Below are 18,942 nucleotides of genomic sequence, written 5' to 3'. Positions count from 1 at the left end.
GAGACTAAGAGATATTAAGTGGTCCTAGTACTTTGTGTCTGCTCCATGAAGCTCATTCTTGTCACAATGAATTAGATCATAGCATATCTTCCATCAGCTACATTTTACTTTCCTAAAATAGATTTGGGATATGACCCAGTGCTTTGATGAGATCTGGGACACACATTCACAAACTGTCATTGGTGTGTCATTTACAAAAATCCAGTCCCAGGAGTTTTAGGCATTTTGGGGAGTTTGAACCATCATTGCCATCCCCCACTACAGGCCAATTTTTAAACCAGAACCAATGAGTGGAGAATGAAGCCAGTACAAGTTACTGGTGGTCTGGAAGGGGGTTAGGGCAATTCCCATTTAGTGATTTTTACCTATAGTCTTCCCTCGCTGAGAGGTGTAATTATCATTATTATTATTTTAACCAAGGCCCAAACATGCTTTACGTGACTCTTACTTAAACAAAGTATTTATAAAATATTTGTTCCTTGATTTTCTTAACTTTGAAATGGGGATAAAATGAGCATCCAAATAATAACTACACATGAGACTGCATTCAGTTCAGTTCAACCAACTTTATCATGTGTCTGTTCAACTCCAGGACTTGTGCTAGATGCTGTATGCAAAAACATTTATAAACTGTGAAAAGCAATACTGGATACATATGTGTTGCTTTTGACTTAATATCAATCACACAATAATGATAACAATAATTCCTTACACTCCTCAACATTTTTCACATTGACTTGCTTATTTTTATGTGAGAGACTGAAGCTCAAACAGGCTCAATGGTTTGTCTGAGGTCACATACTGAGTGACTCCAATATTCTCCTTACAACCCCACATTTCTTTTCTAGGAAACTCTGTACACCTGGGATTCCAGTCTATTCACTGAAGAGTAATATCTGGTATCTCATATGGTTTGGAGAAGTCTTCATCATTAGCAAGTGAATCGAGTGTACTCCAGATAGCAAATGATTCCATGACTTTCAGATTTCTTAACTAAATTCATATAGCTACAGCTTTAGGTATTTTAATATGTCCTATTTTATTCATCTTCACAGCAACCCTAAGGTTGTACAGCTAGAAAATGGCACAACCATCATGGGAACCTGGATGTATCTGCTGTCAATAATCCAGCAGAGTGGATTATTCCACTCTGCTATGTTGCTTTGGTTATGAACTGTACAACCTTGGGCAAATCACTTAACCTCTAGGACCTTAAGTTACCTCATCTATAAAGTGGGTATTGTGATTACTACCTTTCAGAGTTGTTGTGAAGCTCAAATGTGATCAGGGAAAATAGAAAACTCAAGTAGAAACATTGTGGTGGTTATAGGTGATAAGGTACCAAGGTGGGGGAGTATACAACTCCATCTCCCCTTCTCTCTTGAGTTAAAAGAGTAACAGCAAAAGGAGGGTAAGGGAGACTTTCCTGAGTAAGTGGTTGCACACCAGACCCGCATGGCTCACTTTTCATGGCTGGACCTTGTAAAAAGGAGTCTGAACAGAGTCAGGAGTCTCTGGGGGCATTTCTGGGATAGTTTACCTGTGGTGGCAAAGGTCTAAAAACTTAGGTGGGGCTAACTCAGTCCTGGGTCTTCTTGCTCATTTGGTCCTCCCAGTGGGTGAAATGGGGACAGTGGGAACAGGGGTGTGGGCCCGATAGACTTGTGGTTTATTGTTGTGGGAAGCAGTTATAACTGAGAAAGGAAGACCAGTTTTGGGTAAAAACATTTATTGAAGCTTACTCAGTGCCAGACTACACTGTGAGGGGGATGTAGTCGTGAGTCAGCACCCTGTCCTCAAGGGTTTTACAGTATAGTGGGTGCACAAAAAAAGCCCTTAACTCACCTTTAAGAACCAGGCAGAGTATAATAAGGGACATATCAGAGCAACTAAGAGGCGGAGTGGGAGTTCCTACAAGGCTTCTTCAATAAGTAGCACATGACAAGCCTTTAAAGATGAGGGCTTCAAGTAACTGGTTGGTTATTCTAATTGAAGATGGAAGCATGAGAAAGTGTAGGTTGTGTTATGTTTAATACAGTCAGGAACTAAGACCTTTATTGAGTACATACTATGTGCTAGGGTCGAGGATTTAGAAATATATCAGAAACAGTCCTTGTCATTGAGGAGCTCTCAGTCTAGAGGGGTAGACAGATGTAAACATGCTGATGATGACTCAGAAAGTAGAGAAGAAACGTCGAAAAGTAGAGGAGAGTGTATAACTGAGTTGGGGAGGCCAGAAGAAGCTTTGCAAAGGAGGTGATACTTGTGTCTTGAGAAAGTAGGAGGAGTTTGCCCGTGGACTATGGGAGGAGTTAAAAGTATTGTAGGCAACTGAACAGGTCCCAGTGCTCTTTTATTGAACAGTCTAAGTGTGGCAGGTTGCAAGCAGGCAAGGGAAGTATTCCTTCCCCCCTCCTCCTAGATGTTGGCTCCTGGAGGGTGTGACTTAAGTCTTCTTTTTCAGTATCACACCCTAATAGCAGAGGGTTAAATGAAAGGTTTTGGAGTCAAATGGATCCTGTTCCAGTTATCTAATCAGCTGTATGACATTAGGTATGGCACTTATTTGTGTTCTGGTTTTCTCATTTGTACAGTTTATGTCTCAGTTCCTTCGTTTATACAATTAAAAACTAAAGCATCTATTACAGATTTTGACATATATAAAGTACTGTTATTATTTTATATCATTGTATCATTTAGTCCTCGCAAGAAACCTGGACTTTGGGTATAATATCCCCCATTTTTCTGAAGCGGAAGACCTGCCTAAAGTTCACAGAACAATCTGGAGTTGTCACGTTGCCTCCAAAGCCCGTCCTCCCTGATTTCATAGCTGCGCCGGGTTTTCCTAGGCGGCCCCTCGGGGCAGGCTCCGGTCCGCAGGCGTGAACTCCGGCGCCAGGATTTCGGTACCGCCGCGGCCTGCGCGGGGCGGGCGGGGCCGGGCGGGGCGGGGCAGGCGAGAGGAGGGAAGTTGTCGAAGTTAGGGGAGACGCCCGCCCGCCTGCCCCGGCCTCGCCTCCGGCCGCTCCCTCCGCCTCCTCCCCGCCCCGAGCCCCGGTCCGCCCGTCCTTCCTTCCCCTCTCGTGCATGATGGAAACACCATGGCTGCGGCGGCCCAGCTCTCCCTGACACAGGTAACGCCGCCAGCCCATCCGCTGGGTTCGGTTGGCCGGTGTCCCCGGCCGGCCCCCTCCCCCACCGCCGTCTAGGGTTCACCCACCCGGGCATTTTTCTTTCGGCTCCGGGCGGGGCGGCGAGTAGTGAGGGCGAGAGCGAGTGCGTGTGTGCCGGAGGGAGGGCGCCGTCCTGAGGCGGCTGCTTCGCCGTGGCCGCCGCGACCCCACCCGGGGTCGGTGGGCGCCCCCGGCCCCGCCCCTCGCGGCGCCCCCCACCTCCTTACCCCTCCGCGCCCCGGCTGAGTTGACCGTGCCTCCAGCCCCGCTCAGCCGGTGCCCGACCCCTTTCCCTCCACTCAACTTTCACCCGCCCAGGAAGTTTTCTCCTTCCAGGGCCGACTGGCCCAGGTGAGCGCCTGTTGAGCTCCGCGGATCAGCCTCACCGCCGGGTCAGCGCTCGGCCGGGCAGAGCGCGTCCCCCAGTCAGTCACCTTCCCGAGCCAGGCGCCCAGGGCGCCTTTCCTCTCTAAACCGCCCCGTCCCCGCCGGAGTCCGACGAAAGTCCACCCTTCCCCAGCAGTTTCCTCCAGTCAGTCTGTACTCCAAATAAGTCTCATCCTACTCAGGTACTCACCCTGCTAGCCCCTTCCTGAATTCAGCCTCTTCTCCTCCTGATCAGGTTTCCGCGGGGGCAGACCCCGATGAGGCTTTTCCTACTCAAGCCCCCTTCCGTTCCTACCCCGTGGGCTTCTCGCTTAATCGCTGTCCAAGCGGGTAACTGGAAAACATCCTTTAACAGGTGTGGTGGTTCCGTCAGCCTTGGTCCTGGGAACTGACCCTAGAGATCACTCATCCTAGGGGACTCTTCACCAAAACCGGGTCAGGGTCTTTCCTCTTCCCTTTCTGTTTCCTTCAGAACCCTGTCCTTCTGCTTCCCAGAAAGCCTCTCAACATCACTCCCTCTGGCAGCCTCGTTCCTCCGCCTTTGTAAAGAAGGCCAATTATAATCTTCCCATGATGTCCAGGATCATGAGGTGACCTGCACCTGTCAGTCCCTTCCCACTCCTCTAACCAAAGCTTACCCTAGTTTTCAGCTTCTCAGCCTGTTTTCTCCAGAGCTGGTGGCCAGGTACTTTCCCCTGGGGGCCCACCCTAGCCTTCCTGTCTGCCTTGTAGTATCTTCCTGCCCTTTTGTAGTCTCCTTGGCCTGGATTTGTCAGCACTTACAAGACTTGAACACTGAGTTAGGGTATACATTTGGGCGGGAGAGTTTTCAGTGTTGGGATCAAGAGGCTTTGGGGTGTTCCTCCTAGCACTCTAGGATAGACTGTGGGAAAAATGTTCTCACCAGGAACCAGGAATCACATATAAACATGTGTCTCAGGTAAAATAACTAGCTTCAGCTTGCAGGAGTTACCAGTCTCATAAGTGAAGCCTCTTTATTTTCCAATTTGTTTGGTGTTGCTTATCCTATTTTGACAAGCAGGTAACGGGGAAGAATCCTTGGAATGTGGTGATTTAATCTTGGTGGTGAATCTGTTGGAAGGGTCCCCCTGAAACTCAAATTCGAGGAATGACAACGTTGACTTTTGGGTGTTCACTTTTTATGAGGCTAGTGACTTGCATTAAACAAGATCCTGTTGGCAGGCTGTTGCTCTCTGGCTCTGTTCACCAATTTGGGCAGGAGTTTTTCCCCTCTTGAAGATTTTGTTCTCTTGAAGACTTCTGTAGATTTGCTTCTTAGCTGTGTGCCTACTTTATTCTCTTCCTGGCTAATACTATGTTTTTAGTTTCTATTTACTAGCATTTGTCTCTGGAGGTTTTCTTCAGGCTGTCAGTTTTATAGAAGTTAAATCATTTAAATATATTCTTGTGGTTTTTATATATTTAAATATTAACATGTACAAAGAAGAAATACTGAATTAGGAATATTATCCTAATACTCGCATATGAGGGGACATACGTTGATGGTTCATTTGTAGTGACAATTCAAGTAAGTCAATTTAAAATATTTTGATTTTAAGCCATTAGAGGCAATAAGATATTTTGTAAAGGCATAGGAAAAAGAATCTTCCCAAGTGTTAATATACCCTAATGGGCCTCCTTGTTATTCTAAAACTTTGCTGATTTGTGTTTTTTTAAAATTTAATATTTTAACTGCTTGAGGTAATAAACTGAGATAACAATGCAACCTGGTTTCCCATTCATTAATAATGTCAACCCCTTTTCCCAACACACACACACACACACACACACACACACACACACTCTCTCTCTCTCTCTCTCTCTCTCTCTCTCTCTCTCTCTCTCTCTCTCTCTCTCTGAGGGGGCAGTGAGAAACACACACACACACACACAGATAGACAAACAGACATGGGTATATTCAAGAGAAAGAAATCTTTGAGGGCAGGGACGTCTTTAATTCATTTCTCTCCTTCAGTGCCCATCTGGAAGAAAGTGATTAATAACTTTGTCTTCTGTATGACTGAAAATTCTAAAGGGCTCTATGACAGTTACAAAGATTAAACAGTTGCTGAAATTAGTTTCCACCTCTGGTAATGAGATAATAATGGTTTTGGAGTAGGTTCGTTCCTTCAACAAATATTTGTTAAGTACTTATCATGTGCTAGGCACTGTGCTGGGATTGTCTTGTTTATAATTTATTTATTTATTTTTGCCTTTATCAAGTAAGCAAAACTGACAGTTGGGGAAAATGTGAAAAATGTTTTAATTTACTCCTTCCTGCCTCTTCCCTTGCTTGCCAACCAACCCTCCAACTCCCCAGCCACCAAAACAAATTATCTAAATTATCATACTCCAGCTTCTAGAGAGGATAGACTAAATTAGAGTATGAAATGTTAGTTTCAGTCCCAGCTCTGCTAAGCTTAGCTTAATGTATGACATTGAGTTAAGTTTCCAGGACTCAGTTTACTTAACTTTAATATTTATTCAACAAATATTTGTTGAGCATTCCCTAAGTGCTAGGAATTATTCTAGGCACTGAGGATATATGAATGAACAAAATAAATAACAATCTTTGAGCTTGGAGACAAAACCTGGAGTTTACATTCCAGTAGGGGATTTCGAATTAGCTGATTTAAAGACCTTTCCAACTAACATTCTTTTTTATAGATCATGTTCTATGATTTGTAGATTTAGTTATGACTTCCCTAGGGTACTTCAGTGCTGTTGTAGCCTTAGTGTTTTCTAATTTCATTTGTTTTCACTAGATGTTCAGTATTTTTCTTGTCAAGAAGAAGTAAAACTTAAGAAAGATCTTGTGATTTTTGTTTATGGTGATAGATTACAAAAAAGATTACTACTTCTCTTTAAAAAATTTTCCAGTTGCCCATTTCTTCCTCAAGCCTGTATCCCTAATGATAACAATAATACTGTTAGCTTCCCTTTGGGTGTTACTATATGCCAGGAATTTTTCTTCACTTAATCTAACCCTTTACAAATGAGGGAAGTAATTTACATAAACTATTAAGTGGTAGATCTGAGATTTGAACCAAGGTCTGTAGGACTCCCAACAAAAGCTGTTTATTTCACTATATTTCTCTGTGCTTGGCATATCCAATGCTTCCTTGTATTTTTGATTCTCTTTTTCAGTATATGCCCTGTTGTCCTAATTAGAAAACTTGGGGATGGAAGCCATGCCTTGTGCCTCTGAGTCTCCAGTGTCTTTCATGTATCTTGACAATACAATTGTGGGTGCATAGTAGTGCTCTTGATGATGATAAAGGTTTTATTTTATTGAAATAAGCATGATATGAGTATTTTAAGTAATCTTCCAGCAGTTCAGCTTTATGCAGAAGTTTTCTTGTTTTAATTTAGGAAGGATTATTTTTTTAATAAAGTCCTTAGAATGAGACTTAAAATAATCTTAGTATGTGGTCTAAAACAGTAAATGCTAAAAGAATACTTTCCTTATAATGCTTTTTCTTTTTAAATTGCAAGAGTGATATAACTGCATTAAAGAAAATTTGAGCCTGGCCAGTGTGGCTCAGTGGTTGAGCATCTCCCTAAGAACCAGGAGGTCATGGTTGGATTCCTGGTCAGGACACATGCCTGGGTTATGGGCTCAATCTCCAGTAGGAGGCATGCAGGAGGCAGCTGATCAGTGATTCTGTGTCATCACTGATGTTTCTATTCCTCTTTCCCTCTCCTGTCCTCTCTCTGAAATCAATAAAAACATACTAAAAAAAAAAAGAAAGAAAATTTGAAAATTGGAGGGGGAAAAAATCTCCCATAATTTCAGCTTCTGGTATTTTCAACTTTCATTTTTTTAAAATTATACAGTTGTGTTAATAAATATATCACCTTAGTGGGCTGGTTTAACAATTATGACAGGAAATACAGGGCAGAGTATGAAAATGACAATCCAGTGTTTTCAGGAAATTTGTTCTTCCTTGAGTGATATCTAACTGTTCTCAAAAATGGCTTGGAATGTTTAGCATTTGGGAGGAGTTGTCATAGTTAAAATTCATTAGGAACAGTTGAGTTTGTACAATAGTGGATCTCCCAGGAATAACCTAAGAGTGTATTCCTTTGTTTTCACTCTCTTTGCAGACAGAATGATAACAGACTTAACATGTAGTAGAAAAAGATTGAGCATCTTTATTTAGCATCAAACCATAGTTCTAATCTCCACTCTCACAAATAGTCTGATTTAGGGCTCAATCTAAGGTGGTGTACTTGCTTTTCAGGGACTTATAAACACACTTTATATACTCTTTTGTTTTGTGAGTTTTGGACTTAGTAAAATTGGAACTCTGGGAAACTAAAAGCAGGAAAATGGCTTGGGGGTGGGGGTGGGGCGGACAGAGAGAAAGAAAGGTTACCTGGTTACCTGGAGAAATAAATGAAAAGTTAATCGAGGCAGAGTTCATTAGGCAAACTCACACCCTGGAATTTCATTTTAAAGTGGTTGAACTCTCATCCAGAAGATAAAATATTGTGCCTTCATTAAAAATTATGTTTATTAGAAGCTTGTAATAATCTGAGGAATGTTATAATTTGAATGCCGTATTACAGTAAAGTAGAAACATTTTATTTAGATAAATGACCTAATCCAGTTAAGCATGCATATCAAAAAGCCTGGAAGAAACCCCCCCCGAGATTTTATAATAGCATGGTTATAGTCTTTATTTGCTTTCTTTTCAATGGTGAGCATGTATTCCTTCTGGAATCAGCTGATTTAGCATTTCTCTGACAACTTTTTGAAAATTTACTCTTTTAAATTGAAGTCAATTAACTACAGGTAAAGTAAAAAAATGTGTGTTTTCAGATTGCATCTATACTCACATTTCATCTTAAACATTCCCATCTTTGGGTTTACATAAATTGGTCAGAGAATCATAATAATAATTATTATTGTAATTGGTATGGAGAATTCATTCAGAGGACTAATTTATAATTTTGTGTTCTGCTTTATAATTTACAAAGCACTTTATACTCTTTCATTTGATCTCATAATAACCAATGAGCTAGGCTATTATTAACATCATTTCAAACTGGAGAATGCTGAGGCTCAGAATTTGACTTGTTTAAATTTTACAGTCAGTAAATAAAAGAGCCAGTATTAACCCATGTTAAAAAAATTCAAACAACACCAGTGAAAGTCTCCTTCCTGTTGTGGGCCTTCAGTCCCCTTCTTAGAGGCACTCATCCTTGCCAGTTTCTTGTGTGCATTTCCAACAATAGTCTGTGATGTATGTGCAAATACATATATATTTATATGTACATATATATACTGATATGTATTTTTTCTTTTGAATAAGTTGCATATTGTTTTGTGGCTCATTATTATTACTAATTCTTTTTAAAGCTTAATTGATCTAGATTATTCTATACCAACACATACAGATCTTCCTCATTATTTTCAAAACTTTAGGATTTTCTCGTATGTGAATATGCTATAATTTATTTAACTAGCCATCTAATGATGGACATTTGTGTTTATTACCAGTAGTGCTGCAGTGAATATTCTTTTTCACATCTTTGTGCGCATGTGTAAGTATGTGCATTAGTTTTAAGTGGGTATAATTTTAGACCAAAAGGTATTTTCAGTTTGAATAGATATTGCTGATTTGCATTCAGCAAGTGTTTGAGTGTGCCTTTTCCGCCACAGCTTCATCAGCATAGTATATTATCAAACTTTTGATCATTGTCAACCTGATATATAAAAATGATATTTGTTAAAAGTTGGCCTCATATGGTGCTTCCCTATCACATAAATGTGAACTTTTTAATATTTTATACAAAAGTAAGATAGAAATAAAGTATAAGAAACTTATCTTTGTGATGTAAATAATGCTTTCATGAATTGGAGGTGCAATTAAAAAATAAAGGTTGGAGCCCTTTTAAAAACTTGTTTTTATGTGGTACAAATATACAGAGAAAAGTTGGCCTCACATCCTCCCCCTTTAGATTGGAGATTTTGTAATGTGAATGTAATGGTACAAGGAGTTTCCCATCTGAAGTAATCAAGCTGCTTATCTCGTTTTCAATAAAAATAAGAATTTGGTTAAGAACATACGTTTTTGGGGAAAACTTCTATGTCATAATACTTTGGATATTTTTCGATCATGGTTCCTCAACCTTGGCACTGTTGACATTTTGGGCCATATAATTATTTGGTGTCGGGGTGCAGCATCCTCAGCCATGAGATGGGAGGAGCACTCTCAGTCAGGAATATCTCCAGACACTGCCAAATGTTTCCTGAGAGATAAAATTGCCCCTAGTTGAGAATCATTGGTTTAAATATATATGTTTTAAACTTAGTGATCCATTAGGGCTTATATGAGATACAGAGGTTTGTACTTTCTTGGGACAGGGAAAAGTGGAATACTTTATCTTCATATTTTTACTCCTAAACCTTCCATGAGCCATGAATGACTAATTGTGCATAGATATTGAGGATAAAACACTTAAATGGTGAGACAACCAGAAATTGTAAACTTAATTTTATGTGTGATTTCTCTGCCTTCATGGTCTTACTTTAGTTGTGGAACAATTCTGTCTAGTAGGCTAAATATTAATGCAAAGATCCCGGAAGGATAACATTTTTACGCCACTGCTGAGAAAGGAAGAGGACTGATGTTAAATTCCTGATAAACAGTAGGTACTTTTAGGTGATTTACATATATTATTTCACTTAATCTTCACAATCTTTCTACAAGTAGGAGTTAATCTTCTGTATTACTTATTTAGGGTTGTTGTAAGTGGTAGATTTGAGATTTGAACCAGTGCACATCTATTCTCAAGCTCATTTGCTATGCAGCTTCCTGTGAACAGTCATTGACAATATTTCAGACAAATTTAGGGATTAAAATGAACATTGACATGATATTACATTCCTCTGTTATGTAAAAATAACAGATTATTCAGAGAGTGGGGTTTCTGTGTGTGGGGGGGGAGAGATAAGAGGTCAATATTGGGATAATAATAACCATAATTAATAGTCTGACATTTATGTGTCAGGCACTGATTTCAGTAATCCTTACAACCTGATAACTGGATCATCCTTTTTATCCCTGTTTACTGGATCATCCTTATTATTCTTGTTTTATGAAAAGAGAAGACTTAGGCACAGAGGTGAATTAATTTGTTCAAGGTCAAGTTGCTGCTAAGTAGTAGAGCCAGGATTATAACCCATGTAGTATAAACAACTCATAAAATTGAATGAGTCTATTTTTAAGGGCAAAATAGTTCTGATAGAACAAATTATGGTGCCATTCCTTGGTTATAACTGAACATATGTTCTAGGCTGCAACTTCTTATTATGTGAAAATCAACTTATTGCATAGACTACATCTCTAGAAAGTGATTGTTGTACCAAGTTATAGTGAAGGGTTTTTGTATACACGATAGAAGGTAGTTTTACATTTTGCGGACTCAAACCTCTAGGAATTTCTAACTCATGAAAACCTAAGCCTGTCTAGGTTAGAGTACATCATGCCAATATTTACTTACTTTTTTTTTTTTTAAATGTTTCTTTATCTTTATTGTTGAGACCATTACAGATGTCAATATTTACTTTCAAACTGATATTCTCTTGCCCTGGCCCTTGTGGCTCAGTTGGTGGGAGCATCTTCCTGAGAGTAACCTTTGATATACTGTTTGCTGAATTTCTTTTTGTAGCGTTAGGGATGGTACTGTGTGATTGTGATTGAGTTATTTTTCTATGCCTTTGAGTTTTGAAATTAAACTCGAGGGCTTTTTAGTTTATATTTATAAGATCTTGAATGGCAAAGCAGACAGCAGTAATCTTCTCAGAGAGGAGCAATAATGCCTAAATACTTTTGTGAAGGAACTAAGTTGAACATATTTAATTTGGCTGCAAAGGCCACTTGTAATTTGTAAAGTTCACTTAGTATAGGAAATTGGCATGCTAAGTTGTGAGCTTGAAGGAGATTGGATAATTTCAATTTGCTTACAGTTTTCATCCTTTGCTGGCTGGGATGCTTTCATTCTTAGTCTGTTCTTACATTCTGTTCTGTGTTTTGTTTTGCTTTTTGGTTTTCTGGCACACTTTTACGCAGGGCTTTGTAAGATTTGGGGAGTGGATTCTGGACCATCTGGCTCTTTAGAATGGTTCAAAAACTGAACTCTATTGACTGTACTTCGAGCCAGACTTGCTTGAAATGTCTTGATTTGTCTCTGTGCCTGGCAAATTTTTTCTTTTACAACATTTTTTCTCTCACAACTTTTACTACTAATTTCTTCCTTATTTTAGTACAGGAATTTTACCAGTACCAGTGTTCTTAGATTAAGATGGGCAAGACTTACTTTTTTTTATAATCTCACCAGAAAAACCCTTATAATGAACACTTCACAGAGTACTCTATTTTTAAAAATAGTGCATAATTGACATGACTTGTATACTTTTACATGTTTAATATTTAAAATATTTAAAAATTGAATATTTTTATATACTAGTTATAGTTTTAATTTTGAGGCTAGGAAAGGAAAAGTATTTTCTGCAAATTGTAAATTTACTGAGTTAATTCCTAACACTAGTTTAAAAATACTTCATGTATCAAAATTAATGATAATTTTTTTTGAACTATATCTGCATTTAGAAATAGGAGCCATCGAGTAATTTTAAGAAGTACTAGAGATACTGAATTTATAAAATTTTAAAAAATTGTTTAGATGTTAAAAGACTTTCTTTGAGCTTCCGGCCCTATTGTTTCTTTAAAAAATTAAAAAATTTTAAACTTTTTAAATAGCCTTTTGACATATAATCTACACACAATACAATTTATCCATTTAAAATTCACAATTTGTTGGTTTTTAGTCTATTCATAGATGTGTGCAACCATCAGCACAGTAAGTTTTAGAGCATTTTTATCACCTCAAAAAGGAACCTTTTTTTTTTCATTTATATATATCTTTAATTTTGTTCAACAATGTCTTGTAATGTTTAGAGTATAAGTTTTATATTTTTGTTAAATTTATAATTAAGGTTTAAAAATTCTTAAGCTGTTTGAATGGGATTGATTTAATTTCATTTTTATATTCACTGCAAGTATATAAGAGAAAACTTAATTTTTGTATATTGACCTTGTATCTTGCTACTTTACTGAACTCATTTATTAGTTCTAATAGTTTTTTTAGTGACTTTCTAAGGATTTCCTGTTTATAAGATCATGTCATCTGAGATAGTTTTATGTCCTCTTTTCCCATCTGGATGCCTTTTGTTTGTTTGTTTGTTTTTTTTTAAATATATCTTTATTGATTTCAGAGAGAGGAAAGGAGAGGGAGAGAGAGAGACAGAAACATCAATGATGAGAGCCCACAACCCGGGCATGTGCCCTGACCGGGAATCGAACCCTGATCACCTGGATCCTTGGTCGATGCTCAACCGCTGAGCCACACTGGGCCTTGCGTTTTGTTTCTTGTTTTTCTTTAATTTCCTTGGCTAGAACCTCCAACCCAAAGTTGAATAGAAGTACCCAGAGTGGACACTTGTTTCTGATCTTTGGGGGAAAACATGCATGTATATTTTCAGTACTTTGAAGGTGCCTAGTTCAGCCATTGATGTTCAGGAAAGCTAGTATTATTTGAAAGAGATTTAACTCACATTTTGGTTATGTAGCTCGGGTTCTTGAGCATAGTTCTGTACCATCAGATAGGGCATCACTTCTTAGAAATGCAAATTCTTAGACCTCACTCCAGTCCTACTCTGAATCAGAATTGGAAACTTGGGGGTAGGGGATTTACTTAGCCATTTGCTTGGTAAATATAGTTCATTTTTTAAAGAAACCGGTGCTACTAATGAGTAATGCTCATAGGGTTTTAAGTATATGAAGCATGCATGTAATATTCACAAAGACTAATTATAGTGGGTTTTTTCTTTTTATATTTCTTTTTTTAAACATATGTCAAAACAACCCAGAGAGGTTGTCAATTTTCAGTGCTTTTGGATAGTGGTTTAAAGAGTAAACCCTGGCATTGTACTGCATGGCTGGGAATCTGGTTCTACCATTCATTTACCAGCTATGTGAATTTGGGCATTTATTTAATCTGTGTTTCAGATTCTTCATATGTAAAATGTGAGTAAGAGTATCTACTTTATAGAGTTGTGAAGATTAGATGAGATAAGTAAAGTGTTGAGAATAGTGCCTGGCCCATAAGTAAGTACTCCTTAGTAAATATAAATATTTTCTATTACAATTATTATTGACCAAGAACACCCATTTCTCACACCTTTCTTTTGTATGTGTCTCTTGCTGTGCCTAAATTTCTCTTCTCCTTTGCTTCATTCATTTGACAAATATTGAGTACTTACTATCTGCAAAGCACTCTTGTCTGTACTGTTACATACATAGTGAGCAAGACAAAGTCTCTAGCCCCCTGGGTTAATACTTGTAGTGAGGGAAACCAACAGAAACAAATAGATATAAATGACAAAAGCTAGGAAGAACAATAAAGCAGGATAAGGGAAGAGAGTGCCACAAGATACTACTTTTGATAGGGTGATCGGAAAGACCCTTCTAAGGAGGTTATATTTGCAAATATCTCTCTGAGAACCTGATTTCAGTTATTTTGAATAAACACAGAAGTGGGATTGATGGATCATATGGTTGTTCTATTTTTAACTTTTTGAGGAGCCACCATGCTGTTTTGACACAATTTTTTATATATAGAAAACATGTAGAAAACACTGATAGAGCTAATAAACAAATTTAGTGCCCAGCCTGGTGTGGCTCAGCGGTTGAGCGTCAACCTAGGATCCAGGCGATCGGGGTTCGATTCCTGGTCAGGGCACATGCCAGGGTTGCGGGCTCAATCCCCAACAGGGGGCGTGCAGGAGGCAGCCGATCAATGACTCTCTCATCATTGATGTTTCCATCTCTCTCTCTCCCTCTCCTTTCCTCTCTCTGAAATCTATAAAGATACATTTAAAAACAAAACAAAAACAAATTTAGCAAAGTTGTAGAATATAAAATCAATACACAAAAATCAATTGTATTTTTATACACTAACCAAAAGGTGGTGGGTTTAGAGAAGAGATTTGAATTACCAATAAAAATTTGTTATTCCATAGCGTAAGTGTGGTATTTGAATCATGAAAATTGATGTGATCATCTGGGTTAGTATAGAAAAAGGACATGAGAGATGAAGTTGTAAATGTACTTTGTAAAAGGTAAAGTGCTGTGCAAATGCAGGAGATAGTTATTTTTGTTTCATTTGTTTCCTATATAAATTTTTATAAATCCACATATTTAGTTATTTATGCTTAAAGATGATGCTTCTCTCAGTGATTTGTTTAATTTGGGCTGGCTAGAATGGCATATGTAAGACTCAACTGTCTTTTGATGAGAGACCAAAGCTACTCTTTGTAATCATTCTTTGTCACTCTGCCACTTAGGTTTTTGATCAGGTTGAATTGGTTTCACAAGAGCTAGTCCATTATTGGTTTGAGTTGCAGGTATGGTCTGTTTACACCCAGTTTTTCAGTAGGTACAACTATATAGTTTTTTGAAATTCTTTTGTCTGCTTAAAGTCCCTTTAATCTTTCATTTCTGATACTCTGCAAAGCAGATGTACTCTTAGATCCAGATTTTGAAAGCTTTCCATAGAACACTGTACTTAAGAGTATTCCTAGGACTTTGCCTTCTAATTATGTTATCAATTTATAATGGTTTGTTATGAAACAAACAAATGTTAGCATGTTTGCAGAATGAAGAGTTGCAATTTTTACTAGAATATAATCTGTTTTGAGGGCAGAGCCCTATATGATTTTTGCAACCCCAGACACCCAAACCTATTGTTCTGTTCCTTGAAGACATTCAGTACATGTTTATTAAATTATTAAATGAGTTGTGAATGAGAGAGCTGAGGGTTAATATTGTGCATTCTCTAAGGGAACTTCCCAGATGGCTGCTTGTGTTTCCTTGAGCTCCTCCCCGCTAGCTCTAAGGTGAGGACTGCTCAGATGACTTGCTTTTACCCACCCTCTCAATCCAACTTCAGAGTTGTTTTCCTTTCTAAAGTTTCTTTATTACTGACTTTCTCTTTACTCTCAGACAGCTTCTGTTTGCTGTTCCTTTGTCAGTTTGGATTGCTATTGGTTACTTTTGCTCCTTTTTTTTTTAATTCTGTCTTTTGTTTACTTACTATTTGTTTTCACCCTGTTTTCCTTTGCATTGTGAAATACTCAAGACTTTTAGACATCACAAGCCTACCAGAAGGTTTTAAGTCTCCTACCCTGCAAGCCATTCACATTGTTTAAACATATGTTTATAAAAGCCATAGGTTCTTCTGGTTGTATTCATTTGGTACTTTAGCCTTAGGAATTGCTGTTCCATCACTAAAGGGGTAGTGGTGGTGGTTGTGATGGAAGAATTCTAAGCATGTAAGTTCCTGCTAGTTCCTCAGCTCTCTTGAAAATGGAGTATTAGAAGTCTGAATTCTAAATAGCTGAATTTTTGTGTTAATATGCCAAAAATATTTGCATGGCAAATTACCCAGAGAATTATGTGCATTATAATGCTATTTTTTATGTTCACTAGTACTGTATTGCTACTCATTTTCTTAAATTTTTAGAGAGAGCAAAACTAGGAAGATTTTGAGTGGTTTATTTGAAAGAATGAAATCTATTCCATTGTCTCTCTTCACTACCCAGACTTCTGTATTTGTTTGCCCTTATACATAGTGTTCTTTCTGTCTGGATTGCCACCTTCTGTCTACTTCAAAATGGTCTTGAACATGACCTTTTCGTGGGAAATTGCAGAAAGTTGTACAAAAAGGTCCCATATACCCTTCACCCAGTTGTCCTTAATTGTAACATCTTCTGTAACTACAGGGTGTCCCCCAAAAATGTATACACACTTTAACAGCTGATAGCTCAATTTTGAAAATGAAATGTATTTTAATAAACATTAACTTTATAATTATTCAAAGTATGTGTATACACTTTTTGGGACACCCTGTATGGCACAATAGCAAAACCAGGAAATTGACATTGGCACATTCATAGACCTTATTCAAATACTTATTTGTGGTTTTGTATGTATATATTATACATATGCAGTTTTATCATGTGTGGATTCATGTAACTATAACCACAATTAAGATGAACTGTTTCATCACAAAGATCTCCCATGCTACTCCTTTATATTTATACCTACTATTCTCTTCAGTTTATTAATTTATTCACTGGTTATTCTTTGTTTTGTGATCTTGTGATTAACAGAAAAAGACTGCATTATGTTTTTGAGAATGTCTTTTTATTTTTACCTTTTTCCACATTATATTATAACCATTTACACTAGGGTTAATGCTAAAATTTCAGTTCATCTTGTGCACTAAGAGTCATACGCCCTCGAAGTCATATAATCCAGCATCTCCCTTTCAACAAAGCCCCCAAAAAGGAAATAAAAAATTTTACATGAAACAATTCAACATTCATTTATTAACCTATGAATTTCCAATAACCAGGACCTCCTTTGTTTTTACTACCTGCTACACTTTGGTGTTAGACTACCTATGTGTTAACTTTTGCTAGATCATGCTGTACTAACAAACAACTTCAATTATCAGTGCTTACAGTAACAAAGATTTATTTATTGCTCACATTATAGGTTCTCTAGTAATCTATTATGGTTCTACTCCACAATTCTTTTTCATTTCAGGATCCAGGATGAAGGAGCACCCCCTATTTATGACATACTGTTCTCTTGGCAGAGAGAAAAGAGCAAGAGTTGCTGGAAACACACAATAGCTCTTAAAGCTTCTACTTGGAACTGGGATTTTCTTATATTTCATTGGCCAAAGTAAGTCACATGGCCAAGCCAACAGTAGGGTACCCACAGAGAGGCACTATAAGTCACATGGCAACAGGCAGGGATGTTAATACTCTTATGAAAGGAGAATAAGTGGTTGAGAATTATAACCTCTCAAACCATGGGATAATATACTATGCTATACTATTGTAATAACTTTTTCTTAGTAAAGTTTATTATACTCTACATGATTTTTTCTTAATAAAATTAGCAGCCCCTCCCTTTTTACTTTGTGGCAACTGATAAGAGTTTATGATATAGTTAATGAATAAATAATTACTTTAAAATTCTAATAACAGAATTTTGTTATCAAATTTTGTTATCAGGTTTTGATTTTGGCAACTTTAGTTTAAAAGTTTTCCTTTGGAAATTTATTTAGTTGTTAAAAATTCATATGCAATTTTGCATACTGATTTCCAGTTTTTGTGGAGTTTTATATTTTCCCCCAAATTGAAAATAGCTTTATTGTTTTATTTTACTTATAGAAGTAGGGCATGCTTATTATAAAAAGTTTCAGAGAATACAGAGTAATGTAAAGGATGTAAAAATTAAAAATCATTATAATCCCATTATCCAGACATAATTACTGTTACCATTTTAGCTATACCTTTCATTTTTTTTCTCTCTATGCATTCATTATGTGTATTGTGTGTTCGTGATTTTTTAAACTCTAAAATGGTTATATTTCAGTTAAAAAAAAAACCAATTTTACTGAGACACACCCAAAACACTCTTTAGTCATCTTGCTTGATGAGTGAATTGGCAGTTTGGATGACTTTTTCCATTCTCACTTAGCTGTATCGTATAAGTATAGTAATCAGTACAAGGTGTACTTTAGAACCTTTAATGAGTTCATGCCTTCTCAAATGTGTTTATGTCGTAACCTAATGAGTTTGTAATGTGATGATTAATAAGGTACAGTTTGGAACTCAGGATTTCTTACTATGTGTGAGATTTTTTTCTGGGCACTAAAAATTCAGTTGGATTGTCTTTAAAAATTAACTCTTCATTATTGAGGGAACATATTTAATTTACTTTCTCGAGCAAAGTATTTACACCTATGCCAGTAAGCAGGGTGAATATATAATTTTTCATTCAAAATGGGCCATTTTTGAGAATGAAAGGGACACTGTATTTTCAGTTCTGTAAATTTTAAGAAATACTTATTTTTTGGCCATCAAAATGGTTTTATTACATTGGTAGATCAGTAAAACAGTTCTATTCAAAGCTTGTTTTCAAAAATAAAAATTTCTAAAACATTTGTTCTATATTACAACAAAATAACATCTTTAGATTGATTATCAGAATATAAACAAACATAAGCAGAATAATTATTCTTTGTAATAATCAGATTTTAAATCAGTTTCTTAGCCTTATCTGTCTCTAATACTTTTCTGAACAATGTAATTATTTTCCAGCATAGTTTAACTAGTTATAATTTTTTTAATAAAACTGCCTACAGTATTTTTCAGAGTTACATTTTATGTATTATGGTTGTTAACCCTTACAGTTGACTCTTCTCTGAAACC

General features: G+C 37.3%; 1 protein-coding gene across 5 annotated transcripts in view; it reads left to right on the top strand.

Annotated features, from left to right (window-relative positions):
* The first annotated feature begins 2,958 nt into the window (after window positions 1-2,958).
* The window catches only part of EPS15 (epidermal growth factor receptor pathway substrate 15), a 94,201-nt gene continuing 78,217 nt past the window's right edge, over window positions 2,959-18,942 (top strand). For 3 of the 5 annotated variants that reach the window (XM_081143952.1, XM_081143951.1, XM_081143953.1), the window contains exon 1: window positions 2,964-3,134. In XM_081143952.1, coding sequence (XP_081000078.1) covers window positions 3,102-3,134 — 33 coding nt within the window. In that variant the 5' untranslated portion in view covers window positions 2,964-3,101. Of the gene's footprint in view, window positions 3,135-17,263; window positions 17,405-18,942 lie in introns of all 5 variants that reach the window. The other 2 variants (XM_081143954.1, XM_081143950.1) reach the window with 2 other exon arrangements.

The sequence above is a fragment of the Miniopterus schreibersii genome (assembly GCF_964146895.1).
Source record: "Miniopterus schreibersii genome assembly, chromosome: 8".
Classification (NCBI taxonomy): domain Eukaryota; kingdom Metazoa; phylum Chordata; class Mammalia; order Chiroptera; family Miniopteridae; genus Miniopterus; species Miniopterus schreibersii.
This window is presented reverse-complemented; position numbering and strand designations above follow the sequence as displayed.